The 21,467-nt window shown below is 41.8% G+C and overlaps 1 protein-coding gene across 3 annotated transcripts in view; it reads left to right on the plus strand.

The window, feature by feature from the left end:
- The window catches only part of myo16 (myosin XVI), an 878,535-nt gene that overhangs the window by 103,335 nt on the left and 753,733 nt on the right, over positions 1-21,467 (plus strand). For all 3 annotated transcript variants that reach the window (XM_068034136.1, XM_068034135.1, XM_068034137.1), the window contains one exon: positions 8,183-8,253. In XM_068034136.1, the coding sequence (XP_067890237.1) occupies positions 8,183-8,253 (71 nt within the window). The remainder of the gene's footprint in view (positions 1-8,182; positions 8,254-21,467) is intronic.

Raw genomic sequence — 21,467 nt, forward strand, 5'->3', positions numbered from 1 at the left:
TCCTCTTTAAATATCCATATTGGAGTCCAAACAAGTGCCAACTGCAGTTTTACCTCTAGCCTGAGTGTGGATCCACGTTGTCTTCTGTGCCAGGTGAAGGCCTGGAAGAATGGGATTGGAAGCAGAAGCAGCCATTCAAGGCAGGTTTCGTACTTTTCTTTGTGGGGCCATTAAGAACTAGAACAAGACACTCGTGGAAGACTTATAACCAGACTTAACTGAGTGGCAGCTGACAGCCAACTGGCCGTTCAATTTTCCACAGGCTGGCAGCTGCATGTTATTGAGACCTGCAGTTAAAACCATCGTAGCCTCATTCGGCTGCAGGTGGGAAACTGAATTGTGCATTTTCCTGCCAAAAACCCACTGGGAGTTAAAATCAACCATATCAACTATTTTTTTTGTCATTAGGATTGTTATTTAAGAATATGAATTGATATTAATAATCTTTAATGACAACTAAATCTTTAAAATAACTGTGTAAATGTAGTTTCTAATGCCTTGTTTTAAAACACTGCCACTCATTTTACCTACACACCCAATAGCTATAATAGATGAACATATTACTGATATAAAGCAAGCTTTGTCATTTTCCTGCATTGTAATCACCATAAGCATTCATTCAACTGGATATTTCGCCGAGTTCAGTTGCATTCAAGCTGTTCAGCTGAACTGATGCCAAATAAGTGTTTTTTATTGGAGCTGAGAAAATAAAATCAATTGCAAACATTAAAAGCTGCAAAATACATAAATACTTCCATTAGCGTTCAGTCTATATTTTAGAAGCGACTTAAGTGTATCAGAAAGTAGCCTTGTTCTCACTACTCCAAACAGGGCTGCTTCACAAAAGCTGTATAACCAGTAAATAATTATCAACAATGGGAGAGCCAGAATTCAGCCTCTCTTTAATAAATCCCAGATGAAGAGAAAAGCTATAGAATGGATGACGGAATGATTGAAAAGTATAGGAGAGAAGGTGCGACTAATCAATCAGTGGTTTAATGCAAGCAAACCTAGGTTTTAAATCTTTAAGATAGAAGGAAAGAAAGACCGTGGAAGGGAAAGACTCCCTGCTGTTGTGAAAAGATACCTGCCGTGCCACTCCAGTGATTTAATGTGAAGATTTTTAGTTGATGGTCGACAAGCTTCTTTATGTCTGAAATTACACTGCCAAATGTTCGGAAACTTAATTATGAATTGAAGGCTGCATGAAAACCTAAATATTTTTCAACGAAGCGTTGTGCTCAGGAGAGTTATTTTTTTCTGTTTTAATGTTAAATCAGCATGTTGTCACATGAACATTTATTTTTGAAAAATGACCAAATAACTCTTCCACTTGCTCCACATTGCACCAATTAATATTAGTGTGGGCGATATGTAGATAATGGACTTAAGTGACAGGAGATCAGGTAAACCAGGCAAAATACAAAAGCCTGGATATTTTTGTGTGAGTTCTCTTAAATAATTTTAGGAAGGAGTATCTGAAATGTAAGGATAAATTTTATGAATGCATGTTCCCAGCACAGAGCATCTTCCCCTCCTTGCATACAGAGGGAATTTATATATACGATTTTGTATTAATTTATAATAGATGGTAAATTATAGGGGGACTGTAGCTGATATCTAAATGGGCAAGGCATCATGAAGGGGACACAAAGAACGAAAACAACTTGTATTTATGTAAGATCTTTAACATAGTAAAATGTCCCAAGGAGCTCTCTCTCCCTTCTGAAATAAAATAAATCTAGCTAACTTTCAATAGATGGGGCCTCCATAATACATGACAAGGATCTTTTAACACAATAGGTAATACAAGCCTCTCCCCTGCATGTTTTTTCAATTAACTTTCCCCTGCTTTCCTCTTGCAATGAGCGACAGAATCATTGTTAAGTCCTGACAATGTCAGACAGCCAGACAGGTCAGGCAAAAGAGGCAGGTAAGCACTTGGGATGGACCAAATAGAATTTGTAACAAGGATAGCTCAAAGATGATGGAAAGAAGGCATGCAACCCTGACTGGGTTTAAAGAAGTGGGGAAGAGATCAAATGTGGAAGCTCAGATGGTGCTGATTGAAAAAATCATTATTCAGTAGGTAAAAAAAAGATTGCCGTATGTCCAATACGTTATCCATTAGCCAAATGTGGCCTATTGGGAAATCAGATGTGGCTAATTGCATTCCTGATTTGAATTACTGAATCATAGAGTACAGAAGGAGGCCATTCAGCCCATCATGCCTGTGCTTTCCTATTAGCCTTACTTCCTCACTCTTTCCCTATAGTACCTGCAACCCTGAGAAGCAGAGTGATGGGCGAACAAGGCTTAATACGGGACAGGATGCTAGCAGTGGAATTTTGGGTGAAAAATGGTGAAGCTGGTTTCTGTTCCTAATTCTCTGATCCATGCCCCTGTCAAGCAAGACTCAGGAAAGAGTTTCTGACTATTTTTCCCACTGTGTTGGAACAATTTCAAAGAAAATGTTGAAGGGTGATTGCTTTGTTTTCAAGCAAAGGTTAACTGGTGATGGTCTAGTTTTCAGAGTCCCCAGGTGTACCACATGCAGTTTCTGTTTCAGCTGTTTAGTAGAAAGATGAAAACAGCCCACAATGACAAACAACGTGATGCACAGTTAGAGCTGACACAGCTTCAGATTGTGAATAGCCCAGTAACCATAAGATTATTATTAACTTGGCTTGTTGAGATGGGAAATTAAAACAGAGAAAGTCAGAAATACACAGCAAAATTGTCAGCATCTGTTAAAAAAAAAATGTTCTGATGATGGGTCCATATTTTTAATATTATGAATCTGTTTATGAATCCTGGCTGGCCTGTAGTATATTTCTAGTATTTTCTTTCCAATTTCCAGCATTTGCAGTATATTTTTCCTTTTTTTACATACTGCAGTGGCAAAGGCCATTGATGGCTCCTACTCGCCTCCTTCCCCTGCTCCCCCACCCTCCCAGGAATCACCTGAGGGCTGCTGTCGCAATGCATTGGTCCACATCCAACTGCCTGCAGATTCCCAGCATGCGTCCACAGCTCACCAGTCTCATTTACATGAGGCCCAAGGCCAAACCATTCCTCCAAACCAATTTCCAGGCTAGAGCATTTCAGATGCGCATTAAAGGGTATGGTAGCCTAGTGATTATGTTATTAGACTAATAATTCAGAGGCCATGAGTTCCAATCTCACAATTAAAAGCTGCTAGAGTACTGTAAAAGCCTAACTAATTCACGAATGCCTTTCAGGAAAATAGAACCCTTATTCAATCTGGCCTACATGTGACTCCAGTCCCAGTGATGTGGTTGACCCTTAATGTTCTCAGGGAAATCTGAAATGAGCAATAAATATTCCCTTCCCAGTATTGCCCATATCCCAATAACCAAAAAAATGCCTCAAATTCTAAATAATTGCACATTATTGGTGATAGAAACTTCTAAAGTATGGTTTCATTTAATTTCAATGACTGGAAACACAAGGACAGTATGGCAACAATGTTTCAATACATGCAGGTGTTGGGCAATATGAGGCTCCACATTTTCAGTGTAAACTCAGAACACTAACCCATTCTCTCGGATGAGACATTAAGCTGAGGCCCAGTCTGCCCTCTCAGGAGGACATAAAATGGCACTTTTAGAGATACAGCAGGGGTGTTCTCCCAGTACCCTGGCTAATATTAATCCCTCAGCCAATATGACTAAAATCTGAAATAAAAACAGAAAGTGTTGGAAATAATCAGCAGGTCTGGCAGCATCTGTGGAGAGAGAAGCAGAGTTAATGTTTCAGGTCAGTGACCCTTTATCAGAACAGATTAATGGTCATCGCTGTTCAAAAATTACAATAGCGCTGACTTCTTTGTCATTTATTGGCTGTAAAGCACTTTGGGTCATTCTGAAGCCATGAAATGCATGATATAAATCTCGGTCTTTCCTGTAATCCATCAGCCCAGAAGTTGGGCCCCCAGAACGGCGAGCAGGAAGCATGTCACCCACCATATTGGGAAAAGACAAACAAAAGGCATCCTTTACCCGTTCCTGAGCAGATATTAGGCTGTTTGCATATGCAAAGAGCAGGCCTATCGTCTGCTTCACGCACTCACTGCAACATTGGTTTGCGCAGAGGCAGCTGGTACCAACACCCAACAGCTTCAGGGAAGCCAACACTAAAAAACTGTCCACAAAGAAAGGTAAGTTACTTACCTGAAAAACCTCATCCAGATCTGTGCTGCTGTCAGCCCCTCCTGGCCCCATTATCCCCGGCCACCCCAACCTCAAAGCTCTGTCCCTGGACTCTGATCTCCTCCTCCCCTCTACCCCAACCCTGACTCTAGGCATTCCTCCCCCCACCCTGCATTTCCCTGGCCCTGCCCTCCAGGGTCCCTTCTCCCTATCCCTCTTCCTACTTACCCTGACCATCGATTTCACACCCCCCCCAATGACATCCGCATTAATTGTGACCCCCATCACTCCCCAAGACCCATAGTCCTGTCATGAGGCTTGTGATCCCAATCTGAAGTCCCTGATCATCCCTCTCCGAAGCCCACCATTCCACCTCTGACCATTGATCACTTAACTGTGGGTCATTGCTGCATTGGCCCAAACCTCTTACCTGCATGGCCTCCTCTATGTCCATTTTTATAGGAATATTCTGGCTTCATCAAGCCCTACCATTCATGTGCAGGGGAATAACCAAAATTGAGAGTTCGTTTGAATTTCTTGGCCAATATGTTTTGGTGGCAATGTGGTAGAAATGACAGGTGGTGATAACATATGAATGCTTAACACCATCTTTCCTCATCTTGTACCATGTTCATCTTGTAATTTGAGGTAGACTGGGCACTTTTCAGGGCCGAAAATGACTGCCTTAGGCCCGTTCATAAGTTTGCGCGATATACAGCGAGAAATGATCTGATCAGGGTAGCCATTGTCATGCAGGATATCGTTGGTTTGCCCTATTTTAGCATTAAGCTTGCATGGTGAGCAAATGGCTCGGGCCCTATTTATGAGGTTGCCGATAAGGCCAATCTTATAGCGTGTGGAACTGTAAGAATGCCAACATGTGTATTGACCAGTGAAGGTAGATTTGCGGTAGACCATGGTAGAGAACCCCTTAGCAGATTTCTCAATTAGTACGTCAAGGAAAGGGAGCTCATTTGACTGCTCCATTTCAAAGGTGAATTTGAGCACACTAAGACGTGTAAGGAAATTATTGCATGCAGCTGCGGATTCAAATATAGCAAACATATCATCTACATCCTGAGTGCAAGATGAAAAGCTTCGATAACGTGTTTCTATTTTCAGCAATAGTCTATTGTTTTTACCCCTGTCATAAGTTCCCTGCAAATTAGTTCCTCTAAAACTTTCTCACTAGTTGGTGGCCTTCAGAATACACCCAGTCGTGTAATGGTACCTCTACTGTTTCTTAGCTCTAACCAAATAGATTCCATCCATAACCCCTCTCGGATATCCTCTCTCTCCAGCACTGTAAAAATTTCCTTCATAAACACTATCACCCTTCAAAAGGTCTTTTCTTCCCTATCATTCCTGAACACCTTGTATCCAGTGATATTTAGCACCCAGTCCTGCCCTTTATTGAACTGGACTCCCTTTCTTCCACAGCATGATATTCCCATGTGGCTATTTGCATCAGCAATTTACCAACCTTATTTACCACACTCTGTGCATTTGCATACATACATACATTGTAAACCTAATTTAAACCTTTTTGCATTTTCTCTTACTTGTTCCCGTCACTGCCAAAATTCAGTCAGGCCTTCCCGCTCTGCCAATTGAGGTCCTTAACTAGGCAGCTACCCCAATTTAGGGCCTCATCCCCGTGCGGTGGGCGGCCTTGTCACCACAGGGGAAGCACGGCATAAGAAACCGTGTGGGCTGCTTCCCGGCTCCAGGGAAGGGGGTGGGGGGGTGTCCCTCGTTAAAAGGCACTTAGTGCCTGAAGGAGGGACCAGTCATCGGGAAAGGGGAGGCCTGCTGAGAGCCAACCTTTGCCCTTGCTTGTGACCCCCTTTACCACCCCCGAAACCCTCACCCTGTAAGGCCCCTCCTGTTCTGACCTATCTGTCGCCTGGGTCCAGTGTCGCTCCTGGGCCTCCAGTAGGTGCTCCTCTGATTGGCCGGCAGCTCTCCAAGAGTGGGACTTCCAGCGACGGGGTCCTTGATCTTGTGGAAGGCCCGCCACTGTCCACTTGTGCCTGATTGGCACTAGATTTGGCGGGCCCTTCCAGAGAAGAGGCAACGCGGGGTTCTCGGCGTCACTTTTCTCGGATGTCGAGACCCCTGTTGCCAGCATAAAATCCCAACCCATCTGTTCATCTGCTCTCGGCTCCTATTTCTATACTCATTAGCATATGGCAATGGGAGTAATCTGGAGATTACTACTCAAAGGTCCTACTTACTAGTCTCCTTCCTAGCTCCATAAAATCCACCTGCAGGACCTTATCCTTCTTTTTACCTATTTCATTGGTACCAATATGGACCACAACCGTTGGCTGTTCATCCTCCTCCCTCAGGACACTCTGCAGCTGCTCTGTGGCATCCTTGACCCTGGTACCAGGGAGGCAACATACCATCCCGGATTCATGTATGTGAACATAGAAATGCTTGCCTGTTCCTCTAACTTTAGAATCCCCTATGTTGCCACCCTGCACTATTGCATTCCTCATAATCCTCCTGTCCCTCTATACAACTGAGCAACCTCTGGTGCCTTGAACTTGGCACTGGCTGTGCTTTCCAGAAGAACTATCACTCTCACCAGTATTCAGAACTGAATACCAGTTGGACAGCACTCAGAGGACTCCTGCACTACCTTCCCAGTCCTCCTTGACTGTCTGGCAGTCACCCATACCCTCCCTGCCAGCACACCCTTAAGCTGTGGGATGACTACCTCTAGAAATGTGCTATCCATGAAACTCTCAGCCTGCTGTCATTTTGAAGTATTGCTGTTATTATTACAGAAAAGTAAAGAAAGTGATGTATTTTTCAGTGTGTTGTGCAAGAAACTTTTAAAAGTCTCACTTTCTGTGTATGGTATCTCACATTGTGTAGTGTGCTCACATTGCGTAAGGTGTCAGCTCTGGCTGAATGGTCACACTGTGGCCTCTGAATCAGAAGCTTTTGGTCCTAACTCTACTCAGGGACTTCAGCACGTAATTTAGATTAACACTTCAGTGCAGTATTAAGGGAGGACTGTGCTGTCGGAGGTGCTTTCTTTTGGAGGAGATGTTAACCCAAGGCCCTGTGTGCTCTCTCAGGTGGACGCAAAAGATCCAAAGGCACTATTTTAAAGAAGAGCAAGGCAATACTCCCAGTTTCCTGGCAATTATTTATCTCTTAACCAGCATCATTAAAACAAATGATCAGGTCATTATGTCAATGCTGTTTGTGGGACTTTGTGGGCAAATTAGGTGGCCATCCTAAGCTGCTAGCAAAATCATCCTTTTTTATCTGTTCCTTTAAAATTTCTTCAAAAACGTATAACTTCAGATCTCCAGTCAGTGGATTAAAGAAAATTATCATTCAACAATGCAAGTTGGCGTGATATCCTTTAAAACCTTCTTAAGCTCACCTTTTGATCAAGTTTTAAGCACCTTTCCGATGATCATCAAGGGTGAGTCTGTATTCTAACACCATAGATTTTTCATCTGCTTATTTTACTGGACCTAACATCATTAGTTGTGTGCCTGTGATTTCCTGAAATGCTCCTGCTGCAAGTACCATTGGGAGTTTCTGGATTGCCCATCGGCTCTTTTGTTCCTGTCTTCCTCCGCTGTGCATCAATCCTTTTGAGTTAGTTGCTGGAAAATGTGGAGAAACAGCCTTGGTTAATTCATCTATCTGATATTTCCTTTTCTCCTTTTGTAATTATCAGTCCTCAATGGCTCTTCATACAGCACAGTTGAGATTAGGAACTCACATTGTGGAAAATCACTAAATTGAACAGCAAATTGCAGGACCAACTGAGATTGGGATCACAGTTTAGAACCTCATGAAGATTGAACCAAGACTCCAATACCCACGATTGAGTGCACTGACAAAATATTACACTGTTCAAATAATGCATTCTTAATCCAATTAGCATACCAATATTCATTAAACCACTGTTTACATCTAAAGTGATGAGAAACACTTTTTGCTGTGCTAACATTTTGTTATTTTTGTTGTTATTGCAGTCATGAAGCTGCTGAAGGATGGTGCTGACCCCAACACATTGATCTCCTCAGGAGGCTCGCTGCTCCATCTGGTAAGAACACCCATGGTGTGCCACTATTCATTCGGTACTATGTGTTGGGTCAACATATGAGGACAGTTACATGGATACAGATTACTAAAAGCAAAGTTTGGGAAGATGAGGTACAAAACCAAATAGCCTCTTTTACATATATATCTTAAATAAGTGGCAATAATTGGTAGTAATTATTGGAGTTTGGGGTTAAAATTATTTTTCTTTCACTTTTAGCAGTAGATTTTGAAGATGGTTTGTGCTAATTTGGATTTTCGTGCTGGATCTGGATTTGAGTTTCATCCCCAAACACATTTGGGTGTCATAATCATCAGTCTTTATATGGACAATAACTTATCACAAAGATAATTTTGCATAACCGTGACCTCATTATTGAAGCTCCATGTTGTTTTTAAAGCCTTGGAAAATATCCCCTTGTACATAAAGGGTGTAACATATGCAGCAAGCAAAATCCAAAGGATGCTGTCTTTTTAGAAATTTTTGGGACAGAGGCTTTCCATAGTATATCTATAACTGCTGTTGAGCCATGTTCATGAGGAAGCATCTGGAATTAAATCCATAAATTTACTCCCTTTAAAAATATTTCATTCCTATACCAGCATTTTCAGGTTTTCTATGATCACATATATTTAGATAGTGCCTTTAATATAAAAAAGTCCAAGATGCTTCATAAAAGCACAGTAAACAAAATGAATGACCAGAAAGAAAGATATTAGGAGGGGTACCTAAAACCTTGGTAAAAAGCATTAAGCAGAATTTTAAAGGAGAGATGGAAAAGTGGAGGGATTAGGGGGAAAGAATTCCAGAGGGTGGTACCTATGCCGCTGAAGGCACGGCCACCAATGAAAGAATGACGGGAAGCAAAGATGAAATGCATAAGAGGCAGAGTCAGAGGAACACAGCATTTTGGGTGAAGGGAGTTGTAGGTTTGGAGGAGGTTACAGAGTTGGGGAGGGATAAGGTCATGAAGGTATTTAAGTACATAGATGAGAATTTTACACTGGACGCTTTGGGGGACTGGGAATCCATACAGTGCAGTGATACTGGGGTGATAGGTGAGCAGAACTGGTGCAGGATAACATGTAGGCAGAGGAGTTTAGGATAATCTGAAGTTTACAGAGGTTAGAGAATGGGAGGCTAGCTTGGAAACCAGAAGCGCATTAGGATAAACAAGTAAGGAGGTAAACTTTCAAGAAAAAACTTCCTTAATGAAGTAATTAATAAAACCAGTAGTAACCATGGCAGAGATAGTACATTGTTTTTAAAATTTATCAACTGGATTAATGTAAAATACAAATAATAATGAACATTATCAGTTAGACTGTTGTCAAGTTAGCAGGCAAATGTACAAATCTAAGTTTCCTTTGCCAACTATTTTAAGAGACTCATTTAATTTACATAATGATGATAATAATTTTGAGGCTTGAAACTTTGGTAATATTTTGTTGTGCAGAAGGATATGCTGTACAGATCATTATCTATAAAATGAGGGACTCAAGTAAATAAATGCAGAAAACATTATCACTCTCAAACCTAAAAGCTACAACTGTTAATAACCACATTCTAGAAGAGAGTGTGATCATGGTACTCTGAGTCTGACTTTACTTTTGTTTTAATTTGATGCTGGGAATGGATGACACTGCTAAGATAGTATTTATTGCCCATCCCTACTTGCCCTGCCCTGAGGACATTAAAAGTCATCCATGTAGTGTGGATCTGGAGCAACATGTAGGCCAAACCAGGTAGCATGGGCAGATTCCCTTCCCTAAAAGAACATAGTGAATGAATAGGATTTTATGATAATACTTTCATGATCCTTGCAAACGTTTTAAGTTTGGGGATGAAAATAGTTCAGAACCTAGTTTTCAAATCCCTCAATGGCCATGCCCCTCCCCATCTCTGAAATCTTCACCAGCCCCACACACCTCCAAGATCTCTACATTGCTCCAATTTTGACCTCTTGCATGTCTCCTATATTCATCGCTTCACCATTCTTTCAGTTACCTGGGCTCCAAGTTCTGGTATTCCCTCCCTAAACCTCTCTGCCTCTCTACCTCTTTGTCCTCCTTCAAGACACTTCTTAAACCTACCTCTTTGACCAGTCTCATGTCCTAATATCTCTTTATATGGCTTGGTTTCAAATTTTGTTTGATAATGTTCCGAAGTGCCTTGTGACTTTTTACTACAAAGGTGCTATATGAATTCAAGTTTTAATGTTGTTTTAAAGTTTCTGTGATCTGGGCATAGGACCAAACTTCCAGTTCATTCTTTCAATTGAGAAAGAAATGGGAAGACTTCCCAAGGAAATATAACAAGGCAAGTCATAAAAGGTGCTTTCTTGTTGATTGATTCAGATTTATATAAGCTTCATAAGAAACTTGAGGATAAAACATCCCATCAAACACTAATTTTTAGATTAGTGAGATGGAATATTTTTTGTGCCAATCCTACATCAAACTTCTATAACGCAGGGAGATTATGTGGATGGTTTATCTTCACAAGCTTTTTTTGGCAACACTACCTTGAAACATTTTCTTGCCATCACTAACAGCTGTCAGATTCACATTAGAGACAGATGGAGTGTGAAATACTGCCTGGACTCCCAAATCCTATTAATTTAAATTTATATTACAATTGCAAAAGAAACTAAGGCAAGAAATATCTTTGCAATTACTAATCCACAGATCTTGGTCCTTTCTATTTTCATCCCTTTTTCTCTTCTCTTCTAGACTCTGCCATTTCATTACTAATTCTTTTCCTCCCTGCCTGTATCTTTCCAAAACACTCATTCTAGCCTGTCTCTTACATTCTTGACATTGCATTCTCCAGTGTTTCATTATCATTGACCTTTTCCTTCATACTTTACTACAGGCTTGTTCCTATTCATATTGCTACGTTAGGTTCAAATCAGTGCTTCTCCTCTTGGCATTTCATGCTAATTCATAATAAATCGTTTTCCTAACTTGCACCTTCTTTTCTTAACACTGATGCGTTCTATGTCACAATGAGATTCAAAGAAAAAAATGATGTGCCAGTCCCAAGTCTCTCTGTCTATCATTTCCTGATTTGGGTGTGTTAACAATTGCTTTCCTGTTGTATTTTGTTTTGTTACTTTAAACACCAGAGTACACAGACATCAATTGTAACAACAACAGAATCAGATCTTTGCTTTTAATGAGCTCATGTCACGCAATCCAACATAAGTACTCTGCTAAATAATACGACATGACTCCAGTATGCTTATATGATTCTTCATTATTGTGCTCACAATTCACTACAGGAACTTTGGTACCACGCTTCACAATTGCAGCATGACTACAGCAAACAGTTGTTTACTCAAAACCCTGATACCAATTCTACCTTTGATCTCTCTCCAAATCATTCTGATACCATGGTTATATGGTCCATTTCAACTCTTCTATCACTTTATTACTATAAACAGTGACCAAACAACTTATCCCAGCCCCTTAAGACATGGATGAATAACCTTCCTTCAACTAGCCCTCTTCATAAAGCATCCCCTGTTCAGAAGAACTGAAAGCTGCTTTAAGTCATCATCAAGCTGATCCCACAAACAGCCCAAGGCATTGAGGTACATGAGCCGTGTGAACCCACATTCCCACAGTGTGCATGTGAATGATCAAGAAATTGAGAACAATGTTTACTGACAATGTCGCCACTGCCAAGCCCTTCTTACTCCAAATCCATGATTTGGGTGTGCACATACATAAAACACTAAAAACTAGTGGACAGGTACAGAAAACAATTAGAAAAGCTAATGGATGTTCGCCTTTATCTCAAAGGGCTCCAAAAGGGGAGGAAATCATGCTTCAGTTGTACAGAGCCTTAGTCAGACCTTTTCTCAAATACTGCATTCAGTTTTAGTTACTGAACATTGGGAAAGATATATTGACCTCAGAGGGAATGCAGCGGAGATTCACCAGAATAATACTGGACTAAGGGGTTAAATTATGAGGAGTGGTTGCATAGACCTGTCTTGTATTCCCTTGAGTGTAGAAGATTGAGTGGTGATCTAATCTAATGTTAAACAAATTCAAAGAAGAGTAGACAGAGAGAAGCTATTTCCTTCGGTGGGGAATCCAGAACAAGAGGGCATGATCTTAAACCTAGAGCTAGGCTATTTTGGAGAGAATTAAGGAAGCATTTTTTCACACAGAGGCTAGTGCAAATCTGGAATTCTCTTTCTCAGAAGGCAATTGAAATTTTCAAGGCTGAGATTGATAGTTTTTTTAATTAGATATAAGTATCAAGAGACATACAGTATAGGTAGGTAAATGGAGATGAGGTACAGATGAGGTCTATTTGAGTGGTAGAACAGGCTTTAAGGGCTGAATAACCTACTTCAGTTCCTATATAATGGTGCATTTATACAACAGCTACAGATAAGCCATTGCAGTTCGGATTTCAGCCGTGTAATACCTTATTTACATTGCTTGGTTCCTGACTGGTTGGACCTTTGATCATCCTGCAAGTAATCTTGCATGCTTTGATACATGCATCTCCCAACAGCTAGATACTTAGGACTGGGATTTCTTGAAATAGCATGAGCAGCAGGTTAAACCAAAATTTACCCCAAGTGTCAAAGAAAATGTGTAAAACAAGTGGAATTAGCAGAACAATTGGGGCCTGAGAAAAGTGCTTAACATAAGCATATACTTTCTTTATGTCCTGAAAGTGAGAATTTGAAGCCATCAAACCATCATTTGTGAATATTGGGTAAAAATTTAAGAAAATGTATGTTGGAAATTGTTCAATTAATGCAAATCATTCTGATTCCATAATGATGTTTTCAAAGGTATGGAAAAGATATTGTCACTTTCAGTGGGGAGGAGTTTTTTTTGAATTGCTGAAAAAAATAAGCATAAACTCCATATTCTAGGTCCTGTTGCTTTTAAGAGGTTTTGCAGAGTGGGTGAGAAAGGTTGATAAAACTCAGGCATACCAGTTATAACTGGCATAAATGAATAATGCTCAAATCTCTGTGACCTTTTGTGCCAAAAAATGGCATTACGCTGTAGTTTTGGTACAAATTTCCAGGAAATTCTGAGCCTTATTATATTTATCCTATCTTTGTGCAAATGAACACATTTATAAACTCTGCTGAAATTTAGTTAGGGCTGCCTTCCCGCCCAGTTGCCAAATGAGGACCTTAACTAGGTAATTAACTCCCAATTACGGGCTCTTCCCGCAGCAGCTACAATTACCCGTGTGGCGGGTCGCCCTGTTGCCGCATGGGAAGCGCAGTGCTAAAAACCGTCTGGGCTGCTTCTTGGCTCTGGGTTGTGGGGGGGGGGTGGGGGGTAGTGGGCATTGTGGGGGTGGCGGCGTGGTGGAGGGGATGGTCTCTCGTTCAAAAGCACATAGTGCCAACACCCCTCCCACCCTCCCCCGTGACCTTCACTCCGCAAGACTCCCGCTGCCCTGACCTACCTTCAGCCTGATTCAAGCACCGTTCCTCGGTGTCTGGTCGCTGCAGCTACAGCAGCAGCCACCGCTTCCATGATGGCATTGCAGCTGCTGGCCTCTGATTGGCTGGTAGCTCTGCATGGCTGGGACTTCCAGCGACGGGATCCTAAATCTTATGGAAGACCTGCCGCTGTCCAGTTAAGTGCTTGATTTGCACTAAATTCGGCAGGCCTTCTGGAAAAGATATGACGTGAGGATCTCGGCGTTGGTTTTCCCTAGCATTGAGACCCGCTGCCAGCGTAAAATTCCCCCCACAGGATCAAGTTTCCACCTGTTTCCGCTAGTTATATCAATGCAATCTGAGTGGAATTGGTCAAATCAATGCAAAAGGGTGCGAGATTTAAACTGTCAGTGGGTTTGCCCAAAATATTTATGCTTGTGCTTTCTACAGTCCTTCATGCTGATTCAAAAAGCACTTCAACCCACAAAATGGGCTGCATCTCAAAACTGGGAACTATCCCATGTCAAATGTAGTAGGAATGGTGAGTTTCTGTTGATAGCTCCAGTTTGGGAAGAATCGTCAAATTGCGCTGGTTTCTTTTCTGGTGGACAGGCGTTGCAACACTGATTCATTGTAAATTTTGCAGTCAGGATTATGCAATTTCCCAATTGTGCCCAAAGTCAAAGTGTAATTTGTTACAAAATGAACAATTTGGGATGTGGGAACTGAGGAGATTAAAGAGTGACTGTGCAACTTAATGATTCACACTGGTTGGTCAACTGCTGCTGATTAACTATTGAAATCTCACCCCATTGTGAAGTGTATTGGGTTTGTTTCAGGACCATTTGGCTTTCTTGACAATACTGTGGTGATAGGGAGGTAGAATAATAAATAATAAATTGAGCTGCCAGTCATTTGCTTGCTGCCTGGTGTTCTGATAAGGTGAGCACATTGGTTTGCAATAGTAGAATTGATATTTATTTTCTGCTTCAAGAACACCTAAGGTTTAAGGTTTCCAAAGCCAAAACTGGAGTAGAATGCCTGAAACCTTCTTAATAACTGCAATATTTCTTATCTGACACAAATGTACTTCTTTTAATGTCAAACATCATTGGATTTAAATATGCCAACAGAATGAAGAATTTAGTAGGAACATAATTTAATCTATTTTGAAAACCTTTTGCTTTTGCTTCGATATTCCATTGCTTGTCAGGTTATTTCAAATGATCCACTATCTGTTTGATAAGGACGTTTTTCCTGATATGATATTTTAAATTTACATTGCTATTTTTCATTTATGTTCTCAGACCCTACTTTCTTTATCTACTTTGAAGTAAATATCAATACTACTTAAAATTTTATAAACTTCAAATGAGGTCCAATCGTAACCACCTTCTTTTCAGACCATAAAGCAGGATCTGAACTTCTAATTGTACCTCGTCATCCATCCTCTTTACATTTGAGAACTTCTTCGCTGGGTATAGAGATGACATCCTTAACTATGTGCAAGTTTGGAGTCACAAACTGCCACTGACAGAACTATAGGAATAGGATTAAAGTTACTTAGAATGGATCATTCTTGGGAAAACTTGTATTATTATAATCAATGACAAAGAATGTTAAAATGTACCCAACTTAGCCTCCGCCGGGCCTGGTGCGCCACGCCAGGATTTTAAGCTGCCCAGGCTCTTAATTGGCCTCAGACAGGACTTCTGCCCCTTTGAAGCAGGAAGTCCCGCCTCCAAGAGCTGCTGGTCCATCAGTGGGCTGGCAGCTCTCAGTCCCAGCAGCGCCACTAAGAGTGGTGGCCACTGCTGGACTGCACCCAGCCACAGCAGGATCGTGGATGCTGGCCCGGAAAAAAGTAAGTCTCCGGGGCCTCACTGGGGACAATCAGTCGGGCCCCGGCGAGGCAAGGGGGGTCAGTTGAGGGAGTCGGGGGGTGGGGTGGGGAGTGTTGTGCAGTGGGGGTGGTTGGGCCATGGGGGTGCCAAGTTTTACTTGGCGGCCTCCTGGGTGGCCTGAGCTGCCTGCCCGCCTGCCACTGATAAATTACCAGCGGCAACGGGACGAGGCCTTTAAGTGATAGTTAATGGGCCACTTAAGTGCCTTGATTGGCCTGGTGTTGGGATGCTATTTCTTGCTGCCACTTCCCCTTGTAAAATTGCACCGGGACAGGAAAGTGTCGGGAACGGCACCACCCCCGCCTCCTACTCAATTTTACAATCCACTGCCTCCTGTGGGGGGGAGGGGGCGCGGGGTGATGTAAAATTCTGGCTATGGGTAAAATAAAGAAATTGATGGAAAAAAATTGACTGTAACTGTATTCTACAGTTACTGCACTGTAGAACAATTACTAATCTGTGCAATCACAAGAACAGCCAGTAGAAATAAATTAGTAACTAATCTGAAAGTAGTTGGTGATCCCTTTAAATAGCGCTGGTCGAGGGGGTTCTTCCTGCAGCATGATGAAAACCAACTCACTGCAGGATATGAACTGTCAAGTTAAATATATTTGCACGTTGGTTCCTCTTTTCTGTTTCGACATAGATACTAACAGTTGTCAGTTTGTGGATGCAAAAGGTCACAAAAACAGTCGGTTGTCAAAGACATAGGTCAGAATTTTCCAGGCCCTTTGGGGATGGATTGGGAGACGGGAAGGCTGGCAAAATGGTGCAGGAATGGGTCAGGGCTGCTTGGCGTCTTCCCATTGCCTTGCCATTTTGCCAGTGGTGGGAAACTTGGCAGATTGGCTACCCACCAGGAGACCAATTAAACCTCTTAAGTAGCTAATTAACGACCACTTTCTGCCTCTGTGTACAGTTTGGCATGTCGGGAGGGCCCAATGACACGTGGGGAGACCGACAGGTAACATTAGGCAGACTCTCAGCAGGCTCCAGGGATGTGGGGAGGGGTCTTTCTTTAAGGGCACTCCACGGCCCACAGAGGGGTCTCCCAGCAGCAGTGGCCACCGTTCTGGCAACATTGCTGCCAGCGCTCTGTGACTAATGCCCCTCTCCCCCACAATCACCCAGGGCCTGCCTTCCTGACCTCGATGCCCACAGCCCCAATTATCCCTCTTCAAGGGCACCAGGCTATTGAGGCACCCTCTCCCTGCATCCTCAGCAATGGTCACCACTGTCAGTGGCACTACCAAGACTGTTGACTGCTGGCCCTCTGATTGAGCTGTCAACTCTTGTGGATGGACTGCCATCTTTAATTAGACAGTGGCCCCGGTGGCAGCCACTTAATTGGCCAGTACTGGCAAAATGATGCCCCAGGTCCTACCGCCTGCCGAAGCGTGGGCGCCTCCCGCCTTCGGCCCTAGCATCAGGAGTTCTACGTCTCCACAAAATCCAGCCCATATAGTACAGAAACAGATCAAATAGAATCATCACAGCAGAAATTATGGGCTAGAACTTTGGCCCATACTTGGTCCGGGATGGGAGGAGGTGAGACGGAAAATTAGCCCTGCCAGCCGGCACACCAGTTTCCTGGCTTCATCTCACATCCAGACCATTTTTGCATAGGTGGGATCAGAGCTGGCAGGGCTACCTGCTGGCACATGGCTCATTAAGAGCCTAATTGAGGCCAATTAAAGGAGGCCAACTGGAATTTTCCAGTCAGCCTTCAGATTCCTGCACTGGTGGGGGCCATATTAGGTTCTGGAGGCAGTCACCCAACTGCAGGCCGAGTGTGCCAGTGCTGCAGGCAGGCCAAGAGGCTCTCCCTGCCTGCCTGGGTGCAGAGGGAAATCCCTGTAGAGGGAAATCCCCCCAATAGTGGTGGCTTGGCTGCTGAATCTATTTTAATGAAAGATTTTAAAAAGTTGGACAGAGGGCATCTTCTATTTGAAGCACTCTCTTTCTTACCTACTTTCCGTTGTAGCCTGCAGCTCCTCTCAAGCTGGAAGGCCTTTAATTGACCCTCCAGTTTCAAGAGCAACCCGCCATCCTTAATTAGATGGAGAACCTGTCTCCATGCCTATGAAGAGGGTGCTTCCATGAAAATCCCAATGAGTGACTATTTCCCCCTCAGGGATGGGTTTGGGACCCGGAAACAGTCCTGACCTCTGTTTTCTGTACCCAGAAGAAAAATCCAGCCCGATGCCTTGCTAAAAACTGAATTCATGAACAATTATATTAAACATCTTGTGTGTTACACATGCATCATGCAAGTGTCACACTTGTACTCTCCATATCACACCTTGCATTCAATTTAATTTTTCTGCATGTAAGTCCAGAGTTTTGATCATGGGAAGAACTCCAGGTACGAATTTGGAAAATGTGAATAAGGTTCCAGTAAAGCATTTTGGAGTATGAGGGGTGTTAATTGTATATTAATTATGTTTAATTGTATTCAGGTGGCAAGCATTAACTGAGGATTCACTTGAGCCCTATGAATCCTCAAAGATGTGAAGTAGATTATCACTGCAGCTCCTTTTGGGGCCATCCCAGATCAGACATACTCCCCATATGATCACACTAACTTAAGGTTGAGAAAGACAGATCTCATAGACAATTGAACAGGTCTGAAGAACTCATTCTAACTCTCCTCAAATGAAAGGAACCAGCTGAGAATATTAACACCCTCCAGATAGCATTTATAACAAGTTTTAGCTAGATTATAACAACCTGGATATCATAAGGTCTGGGGATCTCTCCTCAATAATGTACCTCCCCACTGAAGAGTGTACGGAGATGGGTTCTCGAGATTGAGATGCAGCAGACTATATGAGACAATATATTTTCTAAATTATATAAAAATTTATTAAAGAACTGAACATGCAAATTACATTTGATGGGAAGTCAAGCACAATATTCGTAGTTCTAGGAAAAGAAACTATAATCTTATTTCTAGTAGAGAATCCAAGTTTTAAGTCTAAATATTGTTACAGTAAAATATTTAAGATATCCATCAATATTTAAAGCAGCATTTACCTTTAATCCCTGAGTAGAAAGCTACAGAGTTTGATGAGTTATCTCCATCCCAATCAAGGGGCGAACTATCATCACCGCACTTGTACCTTAACCATGAAAAACGCTGAAGAAAATCCAATGATTCTAAAGATCCACTGTGTGTTTCCAATATTTAAACTGTTTCTAAGCTGCTTAACTTTTTTTTGTGTAAAGGGGGGGGGGGGGGGGGGGGTTACCTCTCCTGCAAGTGGGTTCGCCCCCTTCTATTTCCCAAATAAGGCTGTATACCTGTAAATATCTAGTTAAAATCCACATTGTTTACCTTCTAAGAAAAGGCTGAGTGAGCAGAAAGCTGTGAGCACAGATGTTGATCAACATCCTTAGAACCAGCAGGATACTGAAAGTTGCAAGATGATGCTACACCTCCTAGCCACCCAATTGTGTTTTGAGATTATAACTCAGTTTCCCGGATTCAGTTGACAGGTGATTTAAGTCCATCCATAGAAAACCATGTCTTTCATTGTAAATCTGTACTAACTTAAAATGATTATTTATGAAACTTGCATTATCAGTGCTTTGCTGAGGTGATGATGCTAATGACATTTTGAAGGAGTTCCTGTTTTTCAGAACCTGCCATGGTGTTCTTAGGAAGAGATCATTATGCTGCGTTCTTGACTACGAGGTCATGTTAGAGGCATGCTTATGAAACCTTTTTTGTGTAACTTTTCAGGCAGATCAACCCTGCTTTTAATTTCTTAGTCTCTAATTCATAGGAAAATAACATTTTTTTTTAGCCTTATAACACCTTATTATAGCCAGATTCTTTCACAGCTAAAACTGTGGTTGTAGCATTAGGAGGAGTATGCTTGTAATGTGTAACTCTGTAAATAAATGCAGACGTGTGTAAAGATTGGCTCCAGTTCTATGGTTCACCAACTGGCTTTCGGGAGTATAACAAGATGGCAGAGGGTTGTTGCATAGTTGCCTAAAGGTGAAGGTTGGAAGCTAAGAAAAAAAAATTCGACAGAAAATTACAATCTTAGTAGCCATTGTGAAAAATGGCAGAAAGCAAGTGTAAATTGTCAGAGTATAATTACCCTCTAATGTTCGTGGAGTCTAAACCACATGACCAGTGGAAAAATAAAGTGGAAATGTGGACATGGGTTATGTCCCCATCAGAGCGGAAACAAGGTTTCCTACCAGAAGTAAAATCAGAAGTAAAGTATTTTCTGAGATGGATGCCCGCCATTTGGATAATGATGAAGATTTGGGCCTTCAATTAGAGTTCTTTGATGTAAATTACAGAAACAAAATCTACTTAATGCCTATGAGACATGGTCAGACTTTGATACATTTCAGAAAACAGATGGTCATTCCATGGAAGAACACATCATGGAATTTAAAAGACTGTATAAAAAATTGACAAAATTCAATTTGGGGAAACCCAGGATCAGTACTAGTGTTTAAATTACTGGATTGTACTAAGGTGTTTCATATGGACAGGCTCCTGATTCTCACTAATGTTCGGTTCTTGGAGAGGGAGACTCTGTTGGATCAGATTTGTTGTACTGAAAAAAAATTCTTGGGGAAACAGTCATTTCCTTCAGCCTTTGTTGAACAAGTGGGACATTCCATGGTGACACAAAGAATAGGGGATTCAATGATTGCCAGATTTCAAAATGATCCAGATACTGGATGCAGGCATGAATGTAATGGAAGGGTAAAAGCGAGACAGAAAGAGCATGACAGCACCTTTAGCAGATCGCTCTATTATGGCAGAAGACAGAATTGGAATAGCAATAATGGGCTAATGAATCCCAGGAATGCCCAAGGAACAGTTAATCGGTGCTTCAGGTGTGACTCGAAGTATCATTATGCGATGAACTGCCCAAAGTAGAGAGGCAGAATCCTTAAAATGACACATAACACGTAGAATTCTGAGGAAGAGGATAAAGATAATGATGAATCTGAACAAATCATACTGGTCCTGTGATGAATGTGTTAGTCGCAGACTTGTTCAACTGTGCGGTGCTAAATCTTCTTCAGCATGTGGAACAGATTGGTTAAAATGTTGCCTTGATTCACTAAGTAGTGAGGATTGATGCAAGGTTCTGGAATATAAAAGTACTGCTTACTTTAGGTTTGCTGGAGATCAACCTTTGAGGTCACTAAAGGGAGTTGTCATTTAGTGTAAAATAGCTGGAGTAAGCCATTTTATAAGTGCTGATGTAGTCTCTAGTGAGACACCTATGCTATTAAGTAAACCTTCAATGAAATATGCACAAATGAAACTTGACATGGAGTCAATTGATAAGGCAATTATTTTTGGAAATTCAGTGGATCCAGTCAGGGCATTATTGTATCCCCTTAACAAAACCTTATGCTTCTCATCAGATTTTCAGACAAATGGCATCAATTTATAAGAATTAGAGACAAAAAAACACAAAATGTCTTCAAGTTAAATAGACAATTAGTTGACCCTACTTGTCAAAGGTTAAAAATCCTGCTAAAAGATGCAGGTGTAGTTGGTGAAGCATGTATGAGGCTCATAGAAGAGACTAGAAGTGAGAAATCTGCAAAAATTATTGGAGGATGCCGCCAAGTCCTATTGTAAGCCTTCCATTGGCACGTCACTTTATTGCCATGGATCTAAAGGGATGGGGCAAAGACAAAAATGTTTCCATTCTGCATTTTGTAGACCTGGGGACCAGATTTAGTCTTTCTACAATAGTATTTAGGAAGGACAAAAGGGTTATTATGGACAAAATCATGCAGAAGGAATGGACTTGGGACACCAGTGAAGTTTCTGTCTAATCATGGAAGGGAATTTGCCAATGATGGGTTCAGAGACATGTGTGAAAACATGA

Source organism: Heterodontus francisci, chromosome 6 (genome assembly GCF_036365525.1).
Source record: "Heterodontus francisci isolate sHetFra1 chromosome 6, sHetFra1.hap1, whole genome shotgun sequence".
NCBI classification, from domain to species: Eukaryota; Metazoa; Chordata; class Chondrichthyes; order Heterodontiformes; family Heterodontidae; genus Heterodontus; species Heterodontus francisci.